Here is an 18,949-nt window from a genome sequence, read left to right on the forward strand (position 1 = left end):
TCTGCAGCGGTTTTAATGTCGAAGTTCATCAACTTCGTTGCCCAAAAACCACTGTACTCCAATTCCACAGGTAGGTGACAAGACTTTCCATAGACCAGATTAAAAGGAGTGGTGCCCAAGGGAGTCTTGTAGGCGGTTCTATACGCCCATAAGGCGTCATCAAGCTTCACAGCCCAGTCTTTCCTTGTTTTGCCTACAGCCTTCTCCAAAATCCCCTTGATTTCTCGGTTCGATATTTCAACCTGCCCACTTGTCTGAGGATGATAAGGTGTAGCTACCTTATGCTTTACTCCATGTTTCTTCAGCAGTTTATCGAACGTCTTGTTGATGAAGTGAGAGCCTCCATCACTAATAACCACTCTCGGGATCCCGAATCTTGGAAAAATGACTGTCTTGAACATTTTCTTGACAACACTAGAGTCATTTGTCTTGCTGGCTACTGCTTCCACCCACTTGGAGACATAATCAACCGCAACCAGGATGTACTCATTTCCATAAGAAGATGGGAAAGGGCCCATAAAATCAATTCCCCATACATCAAAAACTTCAACTTCAAGGATGAAATTTTGGGGCATCTCATTTCTCTTACTGATGTTGCCCTTCCGCTGACATGCATCACACTTTGAGACAAACTCATGGGCGTCTCTGAAAAGTGTAGGCCACCAGTAACCAGCCTGCAGGACCTTAGAAACCGTCTTGAATGTTGCAAAATGGCCTGCGTATTCTGAACTGTGGCAGTGGAAAAGAATCCCTTGCATCTCATTCTCCAGAACACATCTCCTGAATAAACCATCTGAGCATCTCTTGTAGAGGAAGGGATCATCCCAGTAGTAGTGGTTCACATCTCTCATGAACTTTTTCCTCTCATACCCCTTCAGGTTCGGTGGTTCAATTCCAGCACATAGGTAGTTTGCAAAGTCTGCAAACCATGGGAGATCATCCTGAATTTGTCTCATGACACAGCAATCAGCCTGATCCAAATACTCATCCTCCAGCAAGGTGATCACATAGACATTCTCCTCGGGTAATGTATCATCCAGTGGTGTTTCAGCTTCCACTCTCATTCGGGAAAGATGATCTGCCACTCCATTTTCTGCTCCTCTCTTGTCTCTGATCTCAATATCAAACTCCTGTAGCAGTAAGATCCACCTTAAGAGTCTCGGTTTAGCATCTTTTTTCGTCATCAGGTACTTCAAGGCTGCATGATCTGTGTGCACAATTACTTTCGAGCCCACCAAATAGGACCTGAACTTCTCGAAAGCATAAACTACTGCCAGCAACTCCTTCTCAGTGGTAGCATACTTGATTTGAGCATCATCAAGCGTTCGGCTGGCATAATAGATCACATGGAGTTTCTTGTCTTTTCTCTGCCCCAAAACAGCTCCAATCGCGTAATCACTTGCGTCACACATTATTTCAAATGGCAAGTCCCAATCTGGTGGCTGCACAATGGGAGCACTGACTAGAGACTTCTTGAGAATCTGAAACGCAGCGAGGCAGTCAGCATCAAAAACAAACTTCGCTTCTTTGCACAGCAGACGGGTGAGTGGCCTCGCTATCATAGAGAAGTCTTTGATAAACCTCCTGTAGAAACCGGCATGTCCCAGAAAACTCCGAATATCCCTCACTGTCCTAGGAGGCTGTAGGCTGGTCATAACTTCAATCTTTGCTTTGTCAACCTCGATACCCTGCTCTGATATCCTGTGACCCAAAACAATGCCATCTTTCACCATGAAATGGCACTTCTCCCAATTTAGCACCAAGTTCTTCTCCTCACATCTTTCCAGCACCTTGCACAGATTAGCAAGGCAGTCGGTAAATGAAGAACCGTAGACTGAGAAATCGTCCATAAAAACCTCCATAATGTCCTCAATAAGATCAGTAAAGATCGACATCATGCATCTCTGGAAAGTGGCAGGAGCATTGCACAATCCGAAGGGCATTCTCCTGTAGGCAAAAGTACCGTATGGACAGGTGAATGTTGTCTTCTCTTGGTCCTCTGGATGAATGGGTATCTGAAAGAACCCGGAGTAGCCATCGAGAAAACAGTAGTAGGGGTGGTTGGCTAGTCTTTCCAGCATCTGGTCAATGAAAGGAAGTGGGAAGTGGTCCTTCCTTGTGGCTGAGTTTAGCTTCCTGTAGTCAATGCACATCCTATGCCCTGTGACTGTTCTGGTAGGAATCAGCTCAGCCTTCTCATTTGTGATGACAGTGATGCCACCCTTCTTAGGAACCACATGAACCGGGCTCACCCAAGTGCTGTCTGAAATTGGGTAGATCACCCCTGCACTCAACAGCTTTAGAATCTCCTTTTTCACAACTTCCATCAGTTTGGGATTCAGTCTTCGCTGGTGCTCTATGGACGTCTTTGACTCATCCTCCAAGTGAATCTTGTGCATGCAAAGATCTGGAGAAATACCTGTAATATCATCCAAAGAGTACCCCAATGCTTTTCTATACTTTCGCAATTTTGAAAGAAGCAAAGCGGTCTCCACATTATTCAGGTTAGCACAAATAATAACAGGATATGTGGAATTCGGTCCCAAGAATGCATACCTCAGCCCAGCTGGGAGGGCTTTAAGTTCCACCTTTGGAGCATTCTCCTCACTCCAATCTGGTTGGGAGGATGACGGTTTGACGGTTTTATCGGTGCCTGAGTCTTCAAGGCTGACATAGGCGACATGCTTCTCAATCGGTGAGGCTGAATCCAAAATCTCAGAAAATCCAACCACTTCTTGGTTCATGAACCCGAACTCACTCTCCCTTTGGGTCAATGCGACTTGTAGAGGATCATCAGTGTGCAACTCTTCATCCATTTCCTCCACCAGTTCAGTCAATGTATCAACCCAGAAAGTCTGTCCATCAATAGTCGGATTTTTCAGCACCTTCTCCACATTGTATCTCATCGCCATGTCTCCTAGACGTAAGTCTATATGCCCATTCTGTACATCAATCATGGCTCCAGCAGTAGCTAAAAACGGTCTGCCCAAAATGAGAGGATCTTTAGGTTCCTCTTCCAGCTCCAGAACTACAAAATCGGTAAGCACATATCCCTTTCCAACACCAACAGGGATGTTTTCTAGTACACCGACTGGTCTTCGCACTGATCGGTCAGCAAGGACCAAGGAGATCCTTGTAGGTTTGTAGTTCGTCATGCCTAGCCTCTCAGAGACAGAGAAAGGCATTAGGCTCACTCCTGAACCCAGATCGCAGAGACTCTTCTCAAAGGTAAGTGATCCAATGCGGCATGGTAGAACAAATGCTCCGGGATCTTCACGCTTTTTAGGCATGACATTTTGTAGAACTGCGCTACATTCCTCATTGAGCATCAACACACCACGCTCTAGGCTCATCTTATCGGTAAGAATCTCCTTCATGTACCTTTTAAGAGAAGGTACCATCTTCACCGCTTCAACGAATGGCAATCTCACATGTAACTCCCCAACAAGGTTCTTTAGCTTCTCGTACTCACGTTCTTTGATCTTCTGCCTTGGTCTGGATGGGTATGGAGCCTTAGGAACATAAGCAGGAGGCGCCACATACACCTCTTCAGGTTCAGAGGAATTTGGCTTCGTTGGCACGGGATCGGTCGATCCAGATGGACCGGATCGGTCGATCTCCTTCCCCTTGGATCGGTCGATCTGTTCTGAGATCGGTCGATCTCTTTCTCATTCGATCCCTCAATCGTTTTTCCACTCCTAAGTGTTACAGCATTCACAAACTCCTTGGGATTCGTCTCTGACTTCCCTGGTAGAAATCCAGGTGCTGTTCTGCTGCTGGAGGCGGTTTGAGCAACTTGCTTTTCCAAAACTTTCAAATGGGTGTTCAAAGCTTCAAACTTCCCATTAAGCTCTCCATACATGTTATCCACCTTGGTGTTTATCTCTGCAGTGCTATTCTTCTGACCTTCTAGCACCATTTGCAGCATCTTCTTAATTTCGTTATCCTGAGAAGACTGTGACGAAGAGGCATTCCCTTGATTCTGGTAGTTGTTGTACTGCTGCCTTTGCTGAAATCCTGAGTTGCCCGAGTTGTTCCCCTGATATTGATTTCTGTTCTGATATCCTTGGTTGAACACACTCTGGTTCTGATTCTGGTTCTGCCTGTTTCCTGCCTGAGGGTAGGACTGATGTTGTGGATTCTCCACATTGTTGCTCCGGTAAGACAGATTATTTTGCTGATTTTGACTCCATCCAAGGTTCTGATTGTAGCCTCTGTTGTAGTTTCCTTGACCACCAATGTAGTTCACATCAGCTTGCATATCATCTGAATCATCACCAACAGTTTCTTGTGAGGAACGATAGCCTTGCTCCTCCACAAATTTCACAGATTTCTGATCTCTCTTGAGAAGCATCTCAATCTTGGCATTCAGCTCATCTATCTTCTTGGATTCATAACCAACACCCTTCTGGCTGGTGTCAAACCTTGACTTGCGGTTTGCTTTGCTGGATGACAGGTTGTTCAGCAAGGTGTAAGCTTCTTCAACAGTCTTGGTCATGAAATCACCATTACTTGCTGTGTCCATGGCATCTTGACTCTCTTCATGAACTCCATTATAGAAAATGTTCAGCAAGCTCACATCAGTGTAACCATGGTGAGGGCAGTCCTGTGTGTACTCCTTGAAACGCTCCCAAGCCTCATGAAAGCTTTCTGAATCAAGCTGCTGAAAGCTTCCAATTCTGCTTCTCAGATATGTGGACCTTGACTTGGTGAAGAAATGCTGTAGAAAAGCAGCTCTTGTCTCTTCCCATGTAGTAAGAGATCCTGGAGGGATGGACTTTAACCATCTGATAGCTTTATCAGCTAAGGAAAACGGGAACAACCTGCATTTCAAAGCGCCTTGAGGAACTCCATTATGTCTGCTGGTGTCACAGACTCGCTCAAAATGCTCCAAGTGATACATCGGGTCCTCAGACGGGTTTCCATGAAACGGATTTTTCTCCACCAAATTAATGAGACCAGTCTTGATCTCAAAGTCTCTTCTCTCAATGGGAGGTGGGCGAATCCCAGAACGATCGGCATAGAATGCATCTGGTGTATCATAATGTGCAAGCGTCATCCTAGGCATGCCATAGTCTCCAGCCTGTTGTCTTGCAGCTACACCAGCCTGCTGATTATCACCAGCATTGTTGCCTTCTCGTTCATCTACAGGAATTGGATTTTGCGGGTTGTCCTGAAACTGGTCTTCTTGGTGTTCAGCCATTTCAACCTCTTCAGCGGACTCAAGTCTTTTCTTTTTCACTTGTCTCTCTAGGCGGCCGAGCTCTAACTCCAAAGGTATTAAATTCGATGATCCTTTGCTTCTAGTATGAAATCCGCTCATTCACCTGAAAACACAAACAGAAAGAGAAAGACAGAAACATTAGACAAAATAAAAATGCTATAGTCTTAAACTGATCATTAACTCTAGGGTGACCAAATGGTCCCCGGCAACGGCGCCAAAAACTTGATGTGTCGAGTTTTAACCCGATTATCTAACTGCAAGTGCACAGTAAAGTACGCAGTAGTAATGCGGGATCGAATCCACAGGGACCGATGATCACACGTAGAGTTGCAGACAAGTTAATAGCTACAGCGAACGAAGATATATTTTTGATGGTTTTTATTTAATTTTCTTTAGTGTCACAAAACATAAACAAGCTGTAAAAAGATGATTTAAACGATTTGAAAACTATTTTAAAACAAACGTTGGGCATTGGGAATTCTCAGGGATTTCTTTTTAATCAAGATACAATTAATGGCAGACACAGGGATATATTAAGAACCGTCTAGAACTCAAACACGATATTAGAATTAACCTACTTCCGTAGCGCTAATTCTCTATGTTATAGAAATCTCCACACTAACTTCCGCTGAGTTTCAATTTCTAAACAAGCATTAAGAACAGGTTCAATATGTTCACAAAGCGCAATAACATCAACTTCCGAGGGTTAAGGACACTTTGCTCATCTAAAGTATTTTCGGAAGTTCAAACAATCACTTTCGGTGCATCAAACAATCTGATATCATGAACTAAGTGATCAATTCAGTTCAAGCAGTAAGAAATCCATTAGATGAAGAACCAAAACGTAATCCCTTAGTCTACACACGTTTTATGAATCAAAACATCAAGAAATCCCCTATGAGAACCCCTAAACCCAACTAGATGACTACTCACACATAACTAAGCAAGAACAACACGATTTTGATGAAGAAAACATGATAAGATTGTATTAAAACAGAGTAAAGGTTCAGAAGATCTTCTCCAAATGGTTTTGAGATGAACTCCTTTACAAATCTTCACAAATCACACAAAACAAGTACAAAACTCTCAAATCTCTCTCAAGAACTTGTAAATCTCCTTCTTGGTCGCCCCTGGTCTTTTCTGAGTCCCAAAGGTCGAGTTCTCCTGTTAATTATTGAGGGGAGTGGGTAAAAAGGAGTGAAAAGCTCGTTTGTGCGTGTGGAGCCCGTAGAGCGTGGGATCGGTCGATCCACATGGATCGGTCGATCCACATGGACCGGATCGGTCGATCTAGTGCATGTAAGCGTGGGATCGGTCGATCTCACGTCCTGTGCGATCAATACTTCTCATTCGGTCCATTGTTCGGTCCATCTTGCTTCTGAATAAATCCCGAATGCGTTCTTTTCTTGCAAGCTATCTAGTAACCTGCATATTACACTTAAGAACACCAAAACGCATCAAATAGACCAAAACATTAATTAAAACCGACCATTTAATTTCTCCAAAACGAGTTTAAAACCGCTAAAAACACGGAATATCACTCATCCGCACAAAGATTGAGATTAGCTTCAACAAGTGAGTCGAGATTAACAGTTGAAAACTCCTTAGGAACATAGTCAGAATAGTCTAAGTAGGTTAGAGCAGGAGTATCAAAGCTAATGCTGTCAAACTCATAAGCAAGGCCCCGAGGATCATCTATTATACCCTCCTCATAGTAAGCCTTTGATCAGGGTGGTACTAGAGACGGTGCAGCACCATTTCCAGCGTTCCCACTCGTTACCATTCATCACTAACTCTTGGAGAACAGGGGAAACAGAAAGAAGCGTTTTAAACGTGCAGCGGCCATCATCAACACCAAAGAACCGAACAGAGTCAAGTAAGAGAGACTTGAGAGCTGGAAGAAAAACACCCGCAGGGAGAGCTTCAATCAACAAATCAGACCCTAGTTTCATAGTAGAAACTGTCTTGCAGGCAAAAACATGACAAGGCAATGAATAGTGTTCTTCTCTATCAACTTCGATATGGAGGTGAAGAACAAGAAGACCACATGACGGAGACAACGATTGATAAGATCTTCGTACTGCGCTTCATGTTTACATTTGAGTGAAAATTTGCGGACACGAGAGCTGACAGGTAGAGCCAATACTAGATCCACAAAATCCTTGAAACCTACAAGTGAGCGACCATTGAAACGAAGCTTCGATATGATGGTAAACAGATTACGCCAACGTTTTGAGAGAAGAGTAGCGAAAGCAGCATTCCTTTGCCGAGAGAAAGGAGCCAATGTGGTGAATTATATCATCTGGTAGATTACTGATTCTATCCATTCACCACTGAGAAGAAGAACAAAGTCTAGACCCTCAAATGAAGCACAAACTAGATTACCTTAATCAGAAAGGCACAGAATAAGGCTCTTCAATATGGTAAAACCGAACCGTACCGAATCGAACCGAACCAAAATAGCCAATATAGTTTGGTTTTGGTATATATCATATAAACCGAATGGATATAATTTTATAAAAACCGTAGGATTTAGATATGGTTTGGTATATAACCAATTAAACCGAATAAACCGAACAAAACCGATTAAAAGTAGAAACATGTAAATATGTATCTATTTTATAACAATACATGAAAATCTATTTGTTACATAAGTTAAATTTGTGTTAATAAAGAACCTTAATTTGTAAAACACTTGAATTATAATTAAATAGCAATACATCGCAATTCAGACATCTTATTTTCTAAGTCTTCTTTTGATCTTTTTGCTTTATTTTAGTCTTCACTAAATTAATATGAAGATTATAAATTTGATGGACAATAATTAATGAAAAATTTTCACAACTTTTTTCTTATCTGTAAACAAACAGAATTTCGTGTTCGATTGAAAAAGCATGACTTTAATGAACACTAAATATGGAAGAGTGGAAAAACTTTTATTTCATGTTTCTGTTTTGTTTCATAATTTTATTTTTAAAATTTGAAACTTTGATTTTAGTTATAGATTTGATTATTTTATTTGATGGTAGAAGCATTTTTACTTTTTTGTTCATTTATTTGAACATGTAATATATTTTTAATAAATGACTGTGTTGACAATATGATTCTAAAATTCATATAATATGATCTCAAACTAAATAATTATGTTTTTTGATATAAAACCGAATAAACCGAAAACCGACGATATATAAACCGAACTGAACCGAAGTAAATATGAATTTAAAATGGTAGTTATATTTTACTAACCGAAATACCGAAAACCAAAAAAAAACTGAACCGATATCCGGATTGAACACCCCTAGCATAGAAGAATAAGAATCGGTGAATCGCAATACCTTAACGAAACGCAAGTTTCCATCTTCCAAGAGAATTTGTGCAATCTTCAAAACCCTCGAAATGTATCAGTTTCGTTTCGTTTCGTTTGATTAAAAAGATAAAAGAATTAACCTTTATAATAACAAAATGGAAATTCTCGCCGTTCCCGGATTGGAACCCGGGTTATTCGGTGACAGGCGGGAATACTAACCAGTGTACTACAACGACTTCGTTGTTGATTAAAACCAAAAGCGTTTTGTTTTCTAAAGGTTAGACCGGGCTAAACCAATCCTATAGATATAAAATTGAGTTGGTAATTCGAATTCGTTTCTGAAACACACAACTTCTTCACCAATCTTCTTCCGTCTTTAAGCTTCATCAATCTGAATCCTAAGCTCTCTCTCTCTTCAAAACCAACAGCTTTGATTCTTACATTCCCTCACATTCGTTTCTTATGAAACTTCATTTCGTCTGCTCAAGAAGAACACGTGCTGCCTCTTTACATCAGCTCCGCTTCCTCCAAACACCTCGCATCGATGCTCGCATCATCAAAACCGGGTTCAACACAGACACTTGTCGTTCCAATTTCATTCTCGAGGACTTTCTCCGTAGAGGTCAAGTTTCCGCTGCACGCAAGGTGTACGACGAAATGCCTCACAAGAACACCGTCTCCACAAACACCATGATCTCCGGCTACGTCAAGTCCGGTGAAGTTTCCTCCGCTAGAGATCTCTTTGATGCCATGGTGGATCGAACTGTGGTCACTTGGACTATCTTGATGGGTCTGTACGCTGGCAACAACAGGTTCGACGAAGCCTTCGAGCTTTTCCGACAGATGTGCAGGTCTTGTACCTTGCCTGATCATGTCACCTTCGCCACGCTTTTACCAGGGTGCGACGACGCGGTTGCTGTGGCGCAAGTTCATGCCTTCGCCGTCAAGTTAGGGTTTGATAGGAACCCTTTTCTCACTGTTTGCAATGTCTTTGTTAAGTCTTATTGCGAGATAGGGAGGCGTGATTTGGCGCGTGTGGTGTTTGAGCAGATTACGGAGAAGGACTCTGTCACGTTCAACACGCTTATTACAGGGTACGAGAAGGATGGTTTGTACATTGAGGCGGTTCGTCTCTTTGTCGAAATGCAGCAGTTGGATCACAAGCCTTCGGATTTCACGTTTTCTGGTGTTCTCAAGGCCGTTGTTGGGCTTCATGATTATGTTCTTGGTCAGCAACTCCATGGTTTAGCGGTTTCTACTGGATTCTCCAGGGATGTGGCTGTTGGGAATCAGATTCTTGATTTCTACTCGAAGCATGATTGTGTTGTAGAGACTAGGAAGCTTTTCAACGAGATGCCTGAGTTGGATTTTGTTTCTTACAATGTGGTCATCTCAGGGTATTCACAGGCTGAGCAATACGAGGAATCCTTGGGACTGTTCAGAGAGATGCAGTCCATGGGGTTTGATCGGAGAAACTACCCTTTCGCGACGGTTTTGAGCATCGCAGCTAACTTGTCATCGTTGCATATGGGCAGACAGGTGCACTGCCAGGCCATCGTGGCGACTGCTGATTCGATCCCACATGTCGTAAACTCTTTAGTGGATATGTACGCGAAGTGTGAGATGTTTGAGGAAGCTGAGTTGATATTCGAGAGTCTATCACAACAGAGCACTGTTTCATGGACTGCGTTGATCTCAGGTTATGTTCAGAAAGGGCTTCATGGAGATGGTCTTAAACTGTTCACCAAGATGCGAGGAGCGAATCTACGAGCAGACCAGTCCACTTTCGCTACTGTACTGAGAGCTTCGGCTGGTTTCGCTTCTTTGTCTCTGGGGAGGCAGCTCCACGGGTTCATAATAAGGTCAGGAAACTCAGAGAACGTCTTCTCCGGTTCTGGACTTGTTGATATGTACGCCAAGTGTGGTTCTATCAAAGACGCGGTTCAAGTGTTCCAAGAGATGCCTGATAGGAATAGAGTTTCTTGGAATGCTTTGATCTCAGCTTACGCTGACAACGGAGATGGAGAAGCAGCGATTGATGCGTTTGAGAAGATGATTCACTCAGGTCTCCAGCCAGATTCAGTCAGCATCTTGAGCGTCTTGACTGCATGTAGTCACTCTGGATTCGTTGAACAAGGAACCGAATATTTCGAGGCAATGTCTCGGGTCTACGGGATCACTCCAGGAAGGAAACATTACGCGTGCATGATGGATTTGCTGTGCAGGAACGGGAGATTTGAAGAAGCAGAGAAGCTGATGGAGGAAATGCCCTTTGAGCCAGATGAGATAATGTGGTCATCAGTGTTGAACGCATGCCGGATTCACAAGAATCAAAGCCTTGCTGAGAGAGCAGCAGAGAAGCTCTTTAGTATGGAGAAGCTCAGGGACGCTGCTGCTTATGTAAGCATGTCAAATATCTATGCTACAGCAGGAGAATGGGAAAATGTTAGTCTTGTCAAGAAAGCTATGCGTGAACGTGGAATCAAGAAAGTTACTGCGTCTAGCTGGGTTGAAGTGAACCACAAGATCCACGACTTCTCATCAAATGACCAGAGACACCCGAGGGGAGATGAGATTGTGAGAAAGATCGATGAACTGACAGCCGAGATTGAAAGACTAGGGTACAAGCCTGACACGAGTTGTGTAGGACAAGACGTAGATGAGCAGATGAAGATCGAATCGCTTAAGTTCCACAGTGAGCGTTTAGCCGTTGCGTTTGCTCTTATCAGTACACCAGAAGGGTCTCCGATCCTTGTGATGAAGAACTTGAGAGCCTGCAGGGATTGCCACGCTGCTATAAAACTGATATCGAAGGTTGTAAAGAGGGAGATAACTATAAGGGACTCAAGAAGATTCCATCACTTTAGAGATGGGCTCTGTTCTTGTGGGGATTACTGGTGAAACCTCAAGTTTTGACTCAGAGAACAAATGTAAAAACATTGGAATCTTTGTTCTGATGTATGAAGTGAATTTTAGGCTTAAACCGTGTCGAGTTACAATGTAATTTGAATTGGTTTTCTTTTTCAGTTCGGTTCAGTTCCGGTTTAAGTGAAGTAGTTACGCTTCTATGCTTTTGCTGAACCGTAGACGAGCGAGCGAGCAATTGGATCCAGAGAGGAGGAAGAATGAAGAAGGCGGAAGTAGGGGGGAAGAATCTGGTTGGCTCACCTACTTTCGTGGATCTAGGAAACAGACGGCTCAGATGCGTGGAGACTGGTCACGAAGTTGTTGCCGGAGAGGAAGAAGCATACGCTCGTAACAAACGGTGTCGTCTGGGACTCATCGATCACGCTCTATCTCATGGGAAATCTCCTCTCAACATGTTCTCCCAGTGCCTAATTTCTCGGTTAGCCCAAGATTGAAACCTTTGTAGTTGGATTATGTCAGCTTAAGTTGTCTATGAGGTCATAGGTTAGTTTTTTTCTTTTTCTTGAAACTGTTGAGGACCATTGTTTTGCTTGTTTAAGTTGTGTATTTAGTGCCAGTGCATCGTTATGTTTAAAAGTCTTAAAGCTTTTAAGTTATATCCTCAGCATAAAAGTATGGCTAAAGTATTTACCTTTCTTCTTGTTTTTTTTGGCTATGTTCTTAGTTCGAAGCTCGTGTGCAAGCTTACTGGAGATACTATGAACAAGAACGAGCAACATATCTGGAAACACGTGAATGGGAAGAGATTTCTACACAGATTAGGTCAATGAACATCAGATATTGACTGATTCTAATTTTGTTATTCCTGGCTTTTACTTAATGTTTTCATGTTGATGTATCTGATAGAGCAAGTGGAAAGAGGAGCTGGAACAAGCGGAAAGACCGAGAAAATACAAGTAACCTACAAACATAGACGCGTTAAGGAAGATACTGATTCCGATGATTCAGAGTTTTGGATGCTTAATTCAAGTTCTGGTTCAGAGTCAGAGCAGGAAAGTGATGAAGAAAACTGCAAAGGTGCCTCTTGTTGTTGTTTTTTTTGTTGGTTCTACTTTCATCTTCATATCGGAACTTCAACTAGATTTGCATCTCGTTTTGGTACAGATTCTCATTGTGATGCCAAAGAATCCGAGGAGCTCTCAGAAAGGTAAATGTATACACTTACTCTTATTTCTGTGTATTATTTATATTCAAAAAATTGCGCATTGGTTTTGTTGTTCACCTCTAGTTGTTTTGTTGAAGAACAAAGAGAATGTCAATAGAGATTGGACCAAGTAGCTTTGCTTCGAGGAAGAAAAAGATTAGGAATAGTAATGAGTCATGTTAAGAAAAGATTTGTTGCAATAAGTAGATACAGTTTTGTTTACAAAATAAATAAAAAAAGAAGCCTTTATCGGATGATGTTTGGTGCATGTAGTGAATCTTCCCACCGTTTTAATCAGCCAAAATGGGCCCTTCAGTTGCTCGTGTATCACACACACCATCCTACAGAAACATATATATATATATATATACCAGAACCGTATATCTGAAAGAGGAACATCAAGAAACAACACAGGCCTGCACGCAGACATCATCTCATAAGTTATGAAATGGTATGCATAGAGAGGCAAAGAGCTAGTAAGAAGGAACAACAATCCACCGGAAGCTTAAATGGAGAAGAGAAGCTGAGATGTTGTATATTAAAGACCAACAATTAAACGTTTTCTCTTTGTGGTATATCAAAGATTAAGCGCCTTAAAGCTTCTTGTTTAACTAATCATCACCAAAAGTTTGCATTTAACATCTCTGTTAAGCGCAAGAAGAATATTGTTACACAAGCAAGTAATATTGTTCCACAACTCCATCAGGGTAAAGAGAATATAAGGAATAAGTTTTTTGATTGATTATGTCATTTTCTCTTAAAAATGCATTTAAGATTAATCAAAACCACATTATTTTCATAGTCCTCTCAATTTGACTTATAAATATAACTTGTATGATGTGAATTTTTCAAGAACATATTCTTATTTCTTGGCAAATACTCTCTCACGAGATATTATATATATGTAGTATCCAAAGAATCATTTTGGGAGTGATTGGTTATGGCTATAGATGCTCTAGACAGTCAAAATTTAGTCTAAAATTATATATGTCAACCAATCGAGTTTTCCTTTCCTTAAAAATCTCACAACAAAAAAATTACTACAAAATTAAAATATGGATGTAGAGAACTCTATTTCCAAAACAAAAAAATAGTGCTTTACAAAGTTACAGCAAAATAATCTACATCAAATAAATCTACAGCTTAAATTCTACGCCCAAAAACATAAAGCTACAACTCATTCCAATTACCCTTTTATTTGGTTTCTCTCAACCATATTTACATTAAATCTACAATAATCATATCAGTGTTTAACCAAACTAGTACGAGATTCCTCATTGTTTTTGCATTGGTAATCTTTTTATGACTCGCGTCATATATTGAATGTTTTGATCAATATCAATCAACAAGCATTTTATCTCCTATGGCAAACAATTCATAGGGTAGCAGAACTCTCCAAAATTTATTTTGGGGCATTGATGAATCCGTTTCCATTCATTCCACTTGATCTCTTAAGGGTAATAGTGTTGTTTATAATGGTTAATAGTGTTGTTTATAATGTTGATAGATCCGGAGACTGGAGCATGCTTTAGAATCTGAATCCGAAAAAAAAATGGTGATGACTGATGACAGACGAGCATGCTCCAGTCTCTGACACTGAAAGTGAGGCCAGCAAAGACCAGTGAAATTGGGAAAGTAAACTATAACTAATTAGTGTTTGATTTCGGTAAAATGCAAAATATTGAAAAGCAGTTGTATACACGAAGAGGCAAAGGATAATAAAGAAGAGAAATTACCTAACTAGGAGACAGCCTTTAACGTAACCATCGCCGAACCACAGCCACAATGTTCATGCGATTATTTGAGGAGAGCGAACACCAGGAGGGCCACTTCAGTGGAACCACTGGAAAAGGATGGAGGAAAAACGCAACTGAGCTGAAACCGAAGCTCCCAGCCGCAACCAAACACCCTGACACACCTAACGCGTAACCACCAGGGAACACAAAAGAATGGACCTACGACTCCGCCTCCGTTGAAACCCCACGCGCTGCCACCACCGGGGAACACTACGGCGGCATCCCAAGCAGAGCAGAGGGTGCAGAACTCACCAAGACCGGCGAGAACAAGAACCCTAGCCTCGCACCGAACCCGAAAATTAAGTTAAAATTTTGCAACACTACGATCTTTATTGATTGTAGAATGCCGAATACAAATGTTTGTCTTTTGAATGTATCATCGTTGTCGAAGAGTTAAAGTATTACAACTCATTTTAATTATTTTAAAGACTTCATGTGCATAAAAAGAAATTAATTTTTTGGGGCTAACACAAATCACCAAAATCAAATAGACAACATCGATTTTAAAATGACGAAATGAGATTACTATCGACTCTCCATGTGATTTCATTTTCTACATTTTTAAAATAGTGTTTTTGTTCTTGTTTATGTTTCACTGATATGAGTTTTGTTTCTTTTTTTAGTTATTATGTGAATTTGGTGAATTACATTGTCAATTAAAAAAGATAGATATATGTAAAAACTAGTTCTAATCCAGATACATATGTCTAAAAATAAAAATTTTGAAGAAAATCACCAGAAAACTTTTAGTGTTCAAATCTAATATATCAAATTGTTATAGAATATAAATGCATACTCGAAATATAAATATATATATAGTGTACATTCACTGGTTCTGTCTAAAAATCATCTAATTCTATGACAAAAGATACTTATTTTATTAACCTACTCTTTTGAGATTTAGTTACTTAAGAATATACCGATAAAAATATATATAATACTTCATTCTAGTATATGTAAACTGTTGTATAAACAAAGAACTGTTTGATTTATTTGATAATAAACCAGAAAATTTATAATAAATAGTTCAAATCTCTCTTCTATATTATTAAAAGAGAAGTACCCATTAAAAAATACCCCTAAGTTTTCTAACTTATTTACATTTTCATGCCACTGAGAATTAAATTAAACTACATATTTTAATGCTTGTCTTTTCCAGTTAAATTAATGAGTTTTCCTTAATCAAATTTAAATTTAATGACATTAAATGAACCTACCTATTTTAATGTTTATCTTTTCCAGTTAAATTAATGAGTTTTCCTTAATGAAATTTAAACTTAATGTCATTAAATGAACCTAAAAATACATCATATTTAACGTAGCTTATTACGGGCGAGTACTGCCCAATAATGAACTTGAATTTTATTTTTACGAAAACATGAATCACTTGACTTATGTAATATTTAAAATATATTAACTACAATATAACAAATGCATATAACCTACCTATACTTTAATTTGAAATGATCATGCTCAAGTTTTATATAGTCAACTTACATCATGCATCGATCGATGTACAATAGTCAAACCACCTATAGTTTTCGTTTTCTTTATTGGATGTATCAACCAACCAATCATCCCACTGATTTTCTAAGCTTTATAAAAAAATAAATCAATAAATACAAACTCAAAATCCAATATCTTCTATTAATCAATACAAAATATCTTCAAAGTCGTATCTTTAATGTACCTATTAAATATAGAAATTGTAACCATAATTACAATAATTATAAGAATAGATTTGATTCCAACCAATTGATCTATTACTTCGGTAATTGATTTGCTTGCAGAAGAGGAGACAATAAATTTAAAATTTATAAGAATATAAAGATATAGAGATTCCAACCAATTGTCTATATTTGCGTATGATTTTCGCGTAATAAGCTTCAAATTGAACATTGAAAAAGATAGAGAGATTTTTTTTAATCTTTTACCGACACATAACTTAAACAAAACGAAGAGTTAAATGTAATTTTTTTTGTTACACTTCCCGGAAAAAAACGGTTACAACATGGGCTTTCATAATATGGTCTTTTAACATATTAATGTTATGGACATTTAATAATTATCTTGACGAAAAACAAAGACTATAAATAATTTATTATTAACAAAAGTATGAAATTATTTACAATTTGATGACTAATTCATCACCCTTTTTTATATGTTAAATTTTTCATAGAAGTTTAAAAATTACTTTATTTTTTTTAAACATGTATAACTAATTTATAATCTTTTATGTCATACTAAGTCATGATATAATATTTCTTCATATTTTACATTAATAACCATTGTTTTTATATATCGTCTACAATTCTCTAATTACGTCTATTTGTTCAATTTTGTATATGATATCGAATATTCATCATAAATAGATGGTTTAAGATGCCAAAAAAATTATTTACTTGGTGAATATAATACATCAAATATTACAAATATATCATTTAGTTAAATAAATAACCATAAAGCGAAAATTCATATCCGCGCTGGCGCGCGGATTAGGGTCTAGTTCTTACAATTATAATGACTAGATATGGTATTACGGAGAAACAAATATTAGACGAATGATCAAATCTCTCATTCTTCGAACAAACTCAAAAGCAAGTAATTAGAATATTGTTATGATATTTCATTAAAAGCTTTTTATGAATAAAAAATCAAGACTAAATTATTTAATCTGAATAAAATCATATATATATAGTGCTTCCAATATTAAAAATCACTTCGATTTGAAGAAGTGTATTTCTGAGATTGTCAAGATCAAATAACATATTAGAAACCACATATTTAAAAAATAATTTGTATACATAAAATTATATACATTAGAATAAGTTCATAAATCAAAATCAATACCTTTCATTTATTACAACCTATGTTTCTGGTAAATAAATCAAAACAACCATTTTATTTATTTTACATGGTATATAATTAAACTTTAGTGATATTGACATATATATATATATATATATAATATTTTAATATAAATATTTATTATTGACACTTCATACTCATATAATTTTATTAATATTTTTATATTTGATGTGACAAAAATTTAAACCGTTAATCACAAAAAATATTTATGTGAAATTTTTCAATATAAATTTCAAAATTAAAATATTAATATCTCAATAATTTTTCAATTCAAAATTTAAAATTAACATATTTATATATTTTCATATAGTCGACAATTTAATTTTAATGATATGTATATATATTATGAACATCAACTAATGAGACTTCATATTCATACGATTTATGATCATTTATATCTTACTTGAACAAAATACTATTGATCACAAATTTTTCGTGTGAGACTTTTACCATTTTTAGTAGTTTACAGTCGTTTTAAAATATCAAAAAATAACATATAGGAGAAAAAAAATAATTTTGTTATTATATGCTTGATATGATTTTTTTAATTTCTTTTAATAATATAAAATTAAAAAAAAAGATATGATACAAAAATAATTATCAAATATGTATGATTCATTATCATTAATTGTCATATATATATGTTAATCATATTGGATAATTCTATAACTTTTATTTAAGAAAAAAATTGAGAATATTATTTTGTACACTACTAATCAATTTGATAGTTAATTTAATTAAAAATGTAATATATATATTTATATGGACCAACTTATTTTCTTAGGATTTTAAGAATTATCTTAGTGATGACACGTGGTTACGAAAACATGTTGTAATGCTCCAGAATTAATATACATGAGATGTTTGAATTTATATTATTTATTATTTTATAAGTAATAGAGATATCATTGGGGTCCCAAAATTAAATTTGTAATCAACAAGTTTATTTATTATCATCAAAGTAAAAGCGTACTGGATAAAGGTTATATTGTAGTCTCTTTTTTTTACCTAAAGAAATATATTGTAATCTTACTTTAATCTTATCAAATTATTATTGCCCTTTTCAAATATAGAAATTTACTGTATGGTTTTATAATAGGGCAATTCTCCTGAATAGATCTTTTTAAGTTTTTTTCATAAAAAAAGATTTCCAAAGAGGATAATAACCAAAAATTTTCATTTAAGTGGCAAAAGACAATTATATCATAGATAGGTAAATAAAATAAAATAAATTTCTATAGTTTCGAATTATATGTTTTCAAATTCGAACTTTTTATAATTTTTTGTTTTGATTTTTTTTTTCAAATTTTCTTTTTGAAATTCCAAAAATGCTTTTGAAACTATTTTTTTTTCAAATTTTTAATATTTATTTTTTATTTTATCAAAATTTAAACTTCAATCCTAAAACCCCCCATTTTAACCATAAACCCTAAGGTTTAAATTAGTTAACCCTAAGAGTATAATTGTATATTTACCTTTTAATTAAAATATTTTGATCAATTTGATCATTATCTCTATAATATTATTTTATCTGAGAAGTCAATTTCCTACGCTTCGCGTTCACGTTCGTTTTTACGACGGTTATTTACAGAAGTACCTTTAATGAATTTAAAGTATTAAATTTAAATACTATTAGTAAAATTTTAATTAGTTTCCTTTTTACTTTTTTACAAATAACATAT

General features: G+C 37.4%; 2 protein-coding genes, 1 non-coding gene and 1 pseudogene across 3 annotated transcripts; 3 read left to right on the plus strand and 1 right to left on the minus strand.

The window, feature by feature from the left end:
* Positions 1 to 4,586: 4,586 nt before the first annotated feature.
* Positions 4,587 to 4,693, plus strand: LOC125589396. The gene has a single exon (XR_007325589.1). It is a non-coding gene; the product is annotated as a small nucleolar RNA R71 (small nucleolar RNA).
* A 1,950-nt stretch (positions 4,694 to 6,643) lies between these two features.
* Positions 6,644 to 7,772, minus strand: LOC125575545 (annotated as a pseudogene).
* Positions 7,773 to 8,441: 669 nt separating this feature from the next.
* On the plus strand, positions 8,442 to 11,432 carry LOC106352692 (putative pentatricopeptide repeat-containing protein At2g01510). Its single transcript, XM_022697346.2, has one exon. The coding sequence runs from the start codon at positions 8,994 to 8,996 to the stop codon at positions 11,430 to 11,432; it is 2,439 nt and encodes an 812-aa protein (XP_022553067.2). The 5' UTR covers positions 8,442 to 8,993.
* A 194-nt stretch (positions 11,433 to 11,626) lies between these two features.
* LOC106402458 (surfeit locus protein 2-like) lies at positions 11,627 to 12,860 on the plus strand. The gene is made up of 5 exons (XM_013843197.3): positions 11,627 to 11,877; positions 12,124 to 12,221; positions 12,306 to 12,476; positions 12,564 to 12,606; positions 12,702 to 12,860. The coding sequence occupies exons 1-5, from the start codon at positions 11,657 to 11,659 to the stop codon at positions 12,784 to 12,786; spliced, it is 618 nt and encodes a 205-aa protein (XP_013698651.2). The 5' UTR covers positions 11,627 to 11,656; the 3' UTR covers positions 12,787 to 12,860.
* Positions 12,861 to 18,949: the final 6,089 nt, after the last annotated feature.

This window comes from Brassica napus, chromosome C6, assembly GCF_020379485.1.
Source record: "Brassica napus cultivar Da-Ae chromosome C6, Da-Ae, whole genome shotgun sequence".
Classification (NCBI taxonomy): domain Eukaryota; kingdom Viridiplantae; phylum Streptophyta; class Magnoliopsida; order Brassicales; family Brassicaceae; genus Brassica; species Brassica napus.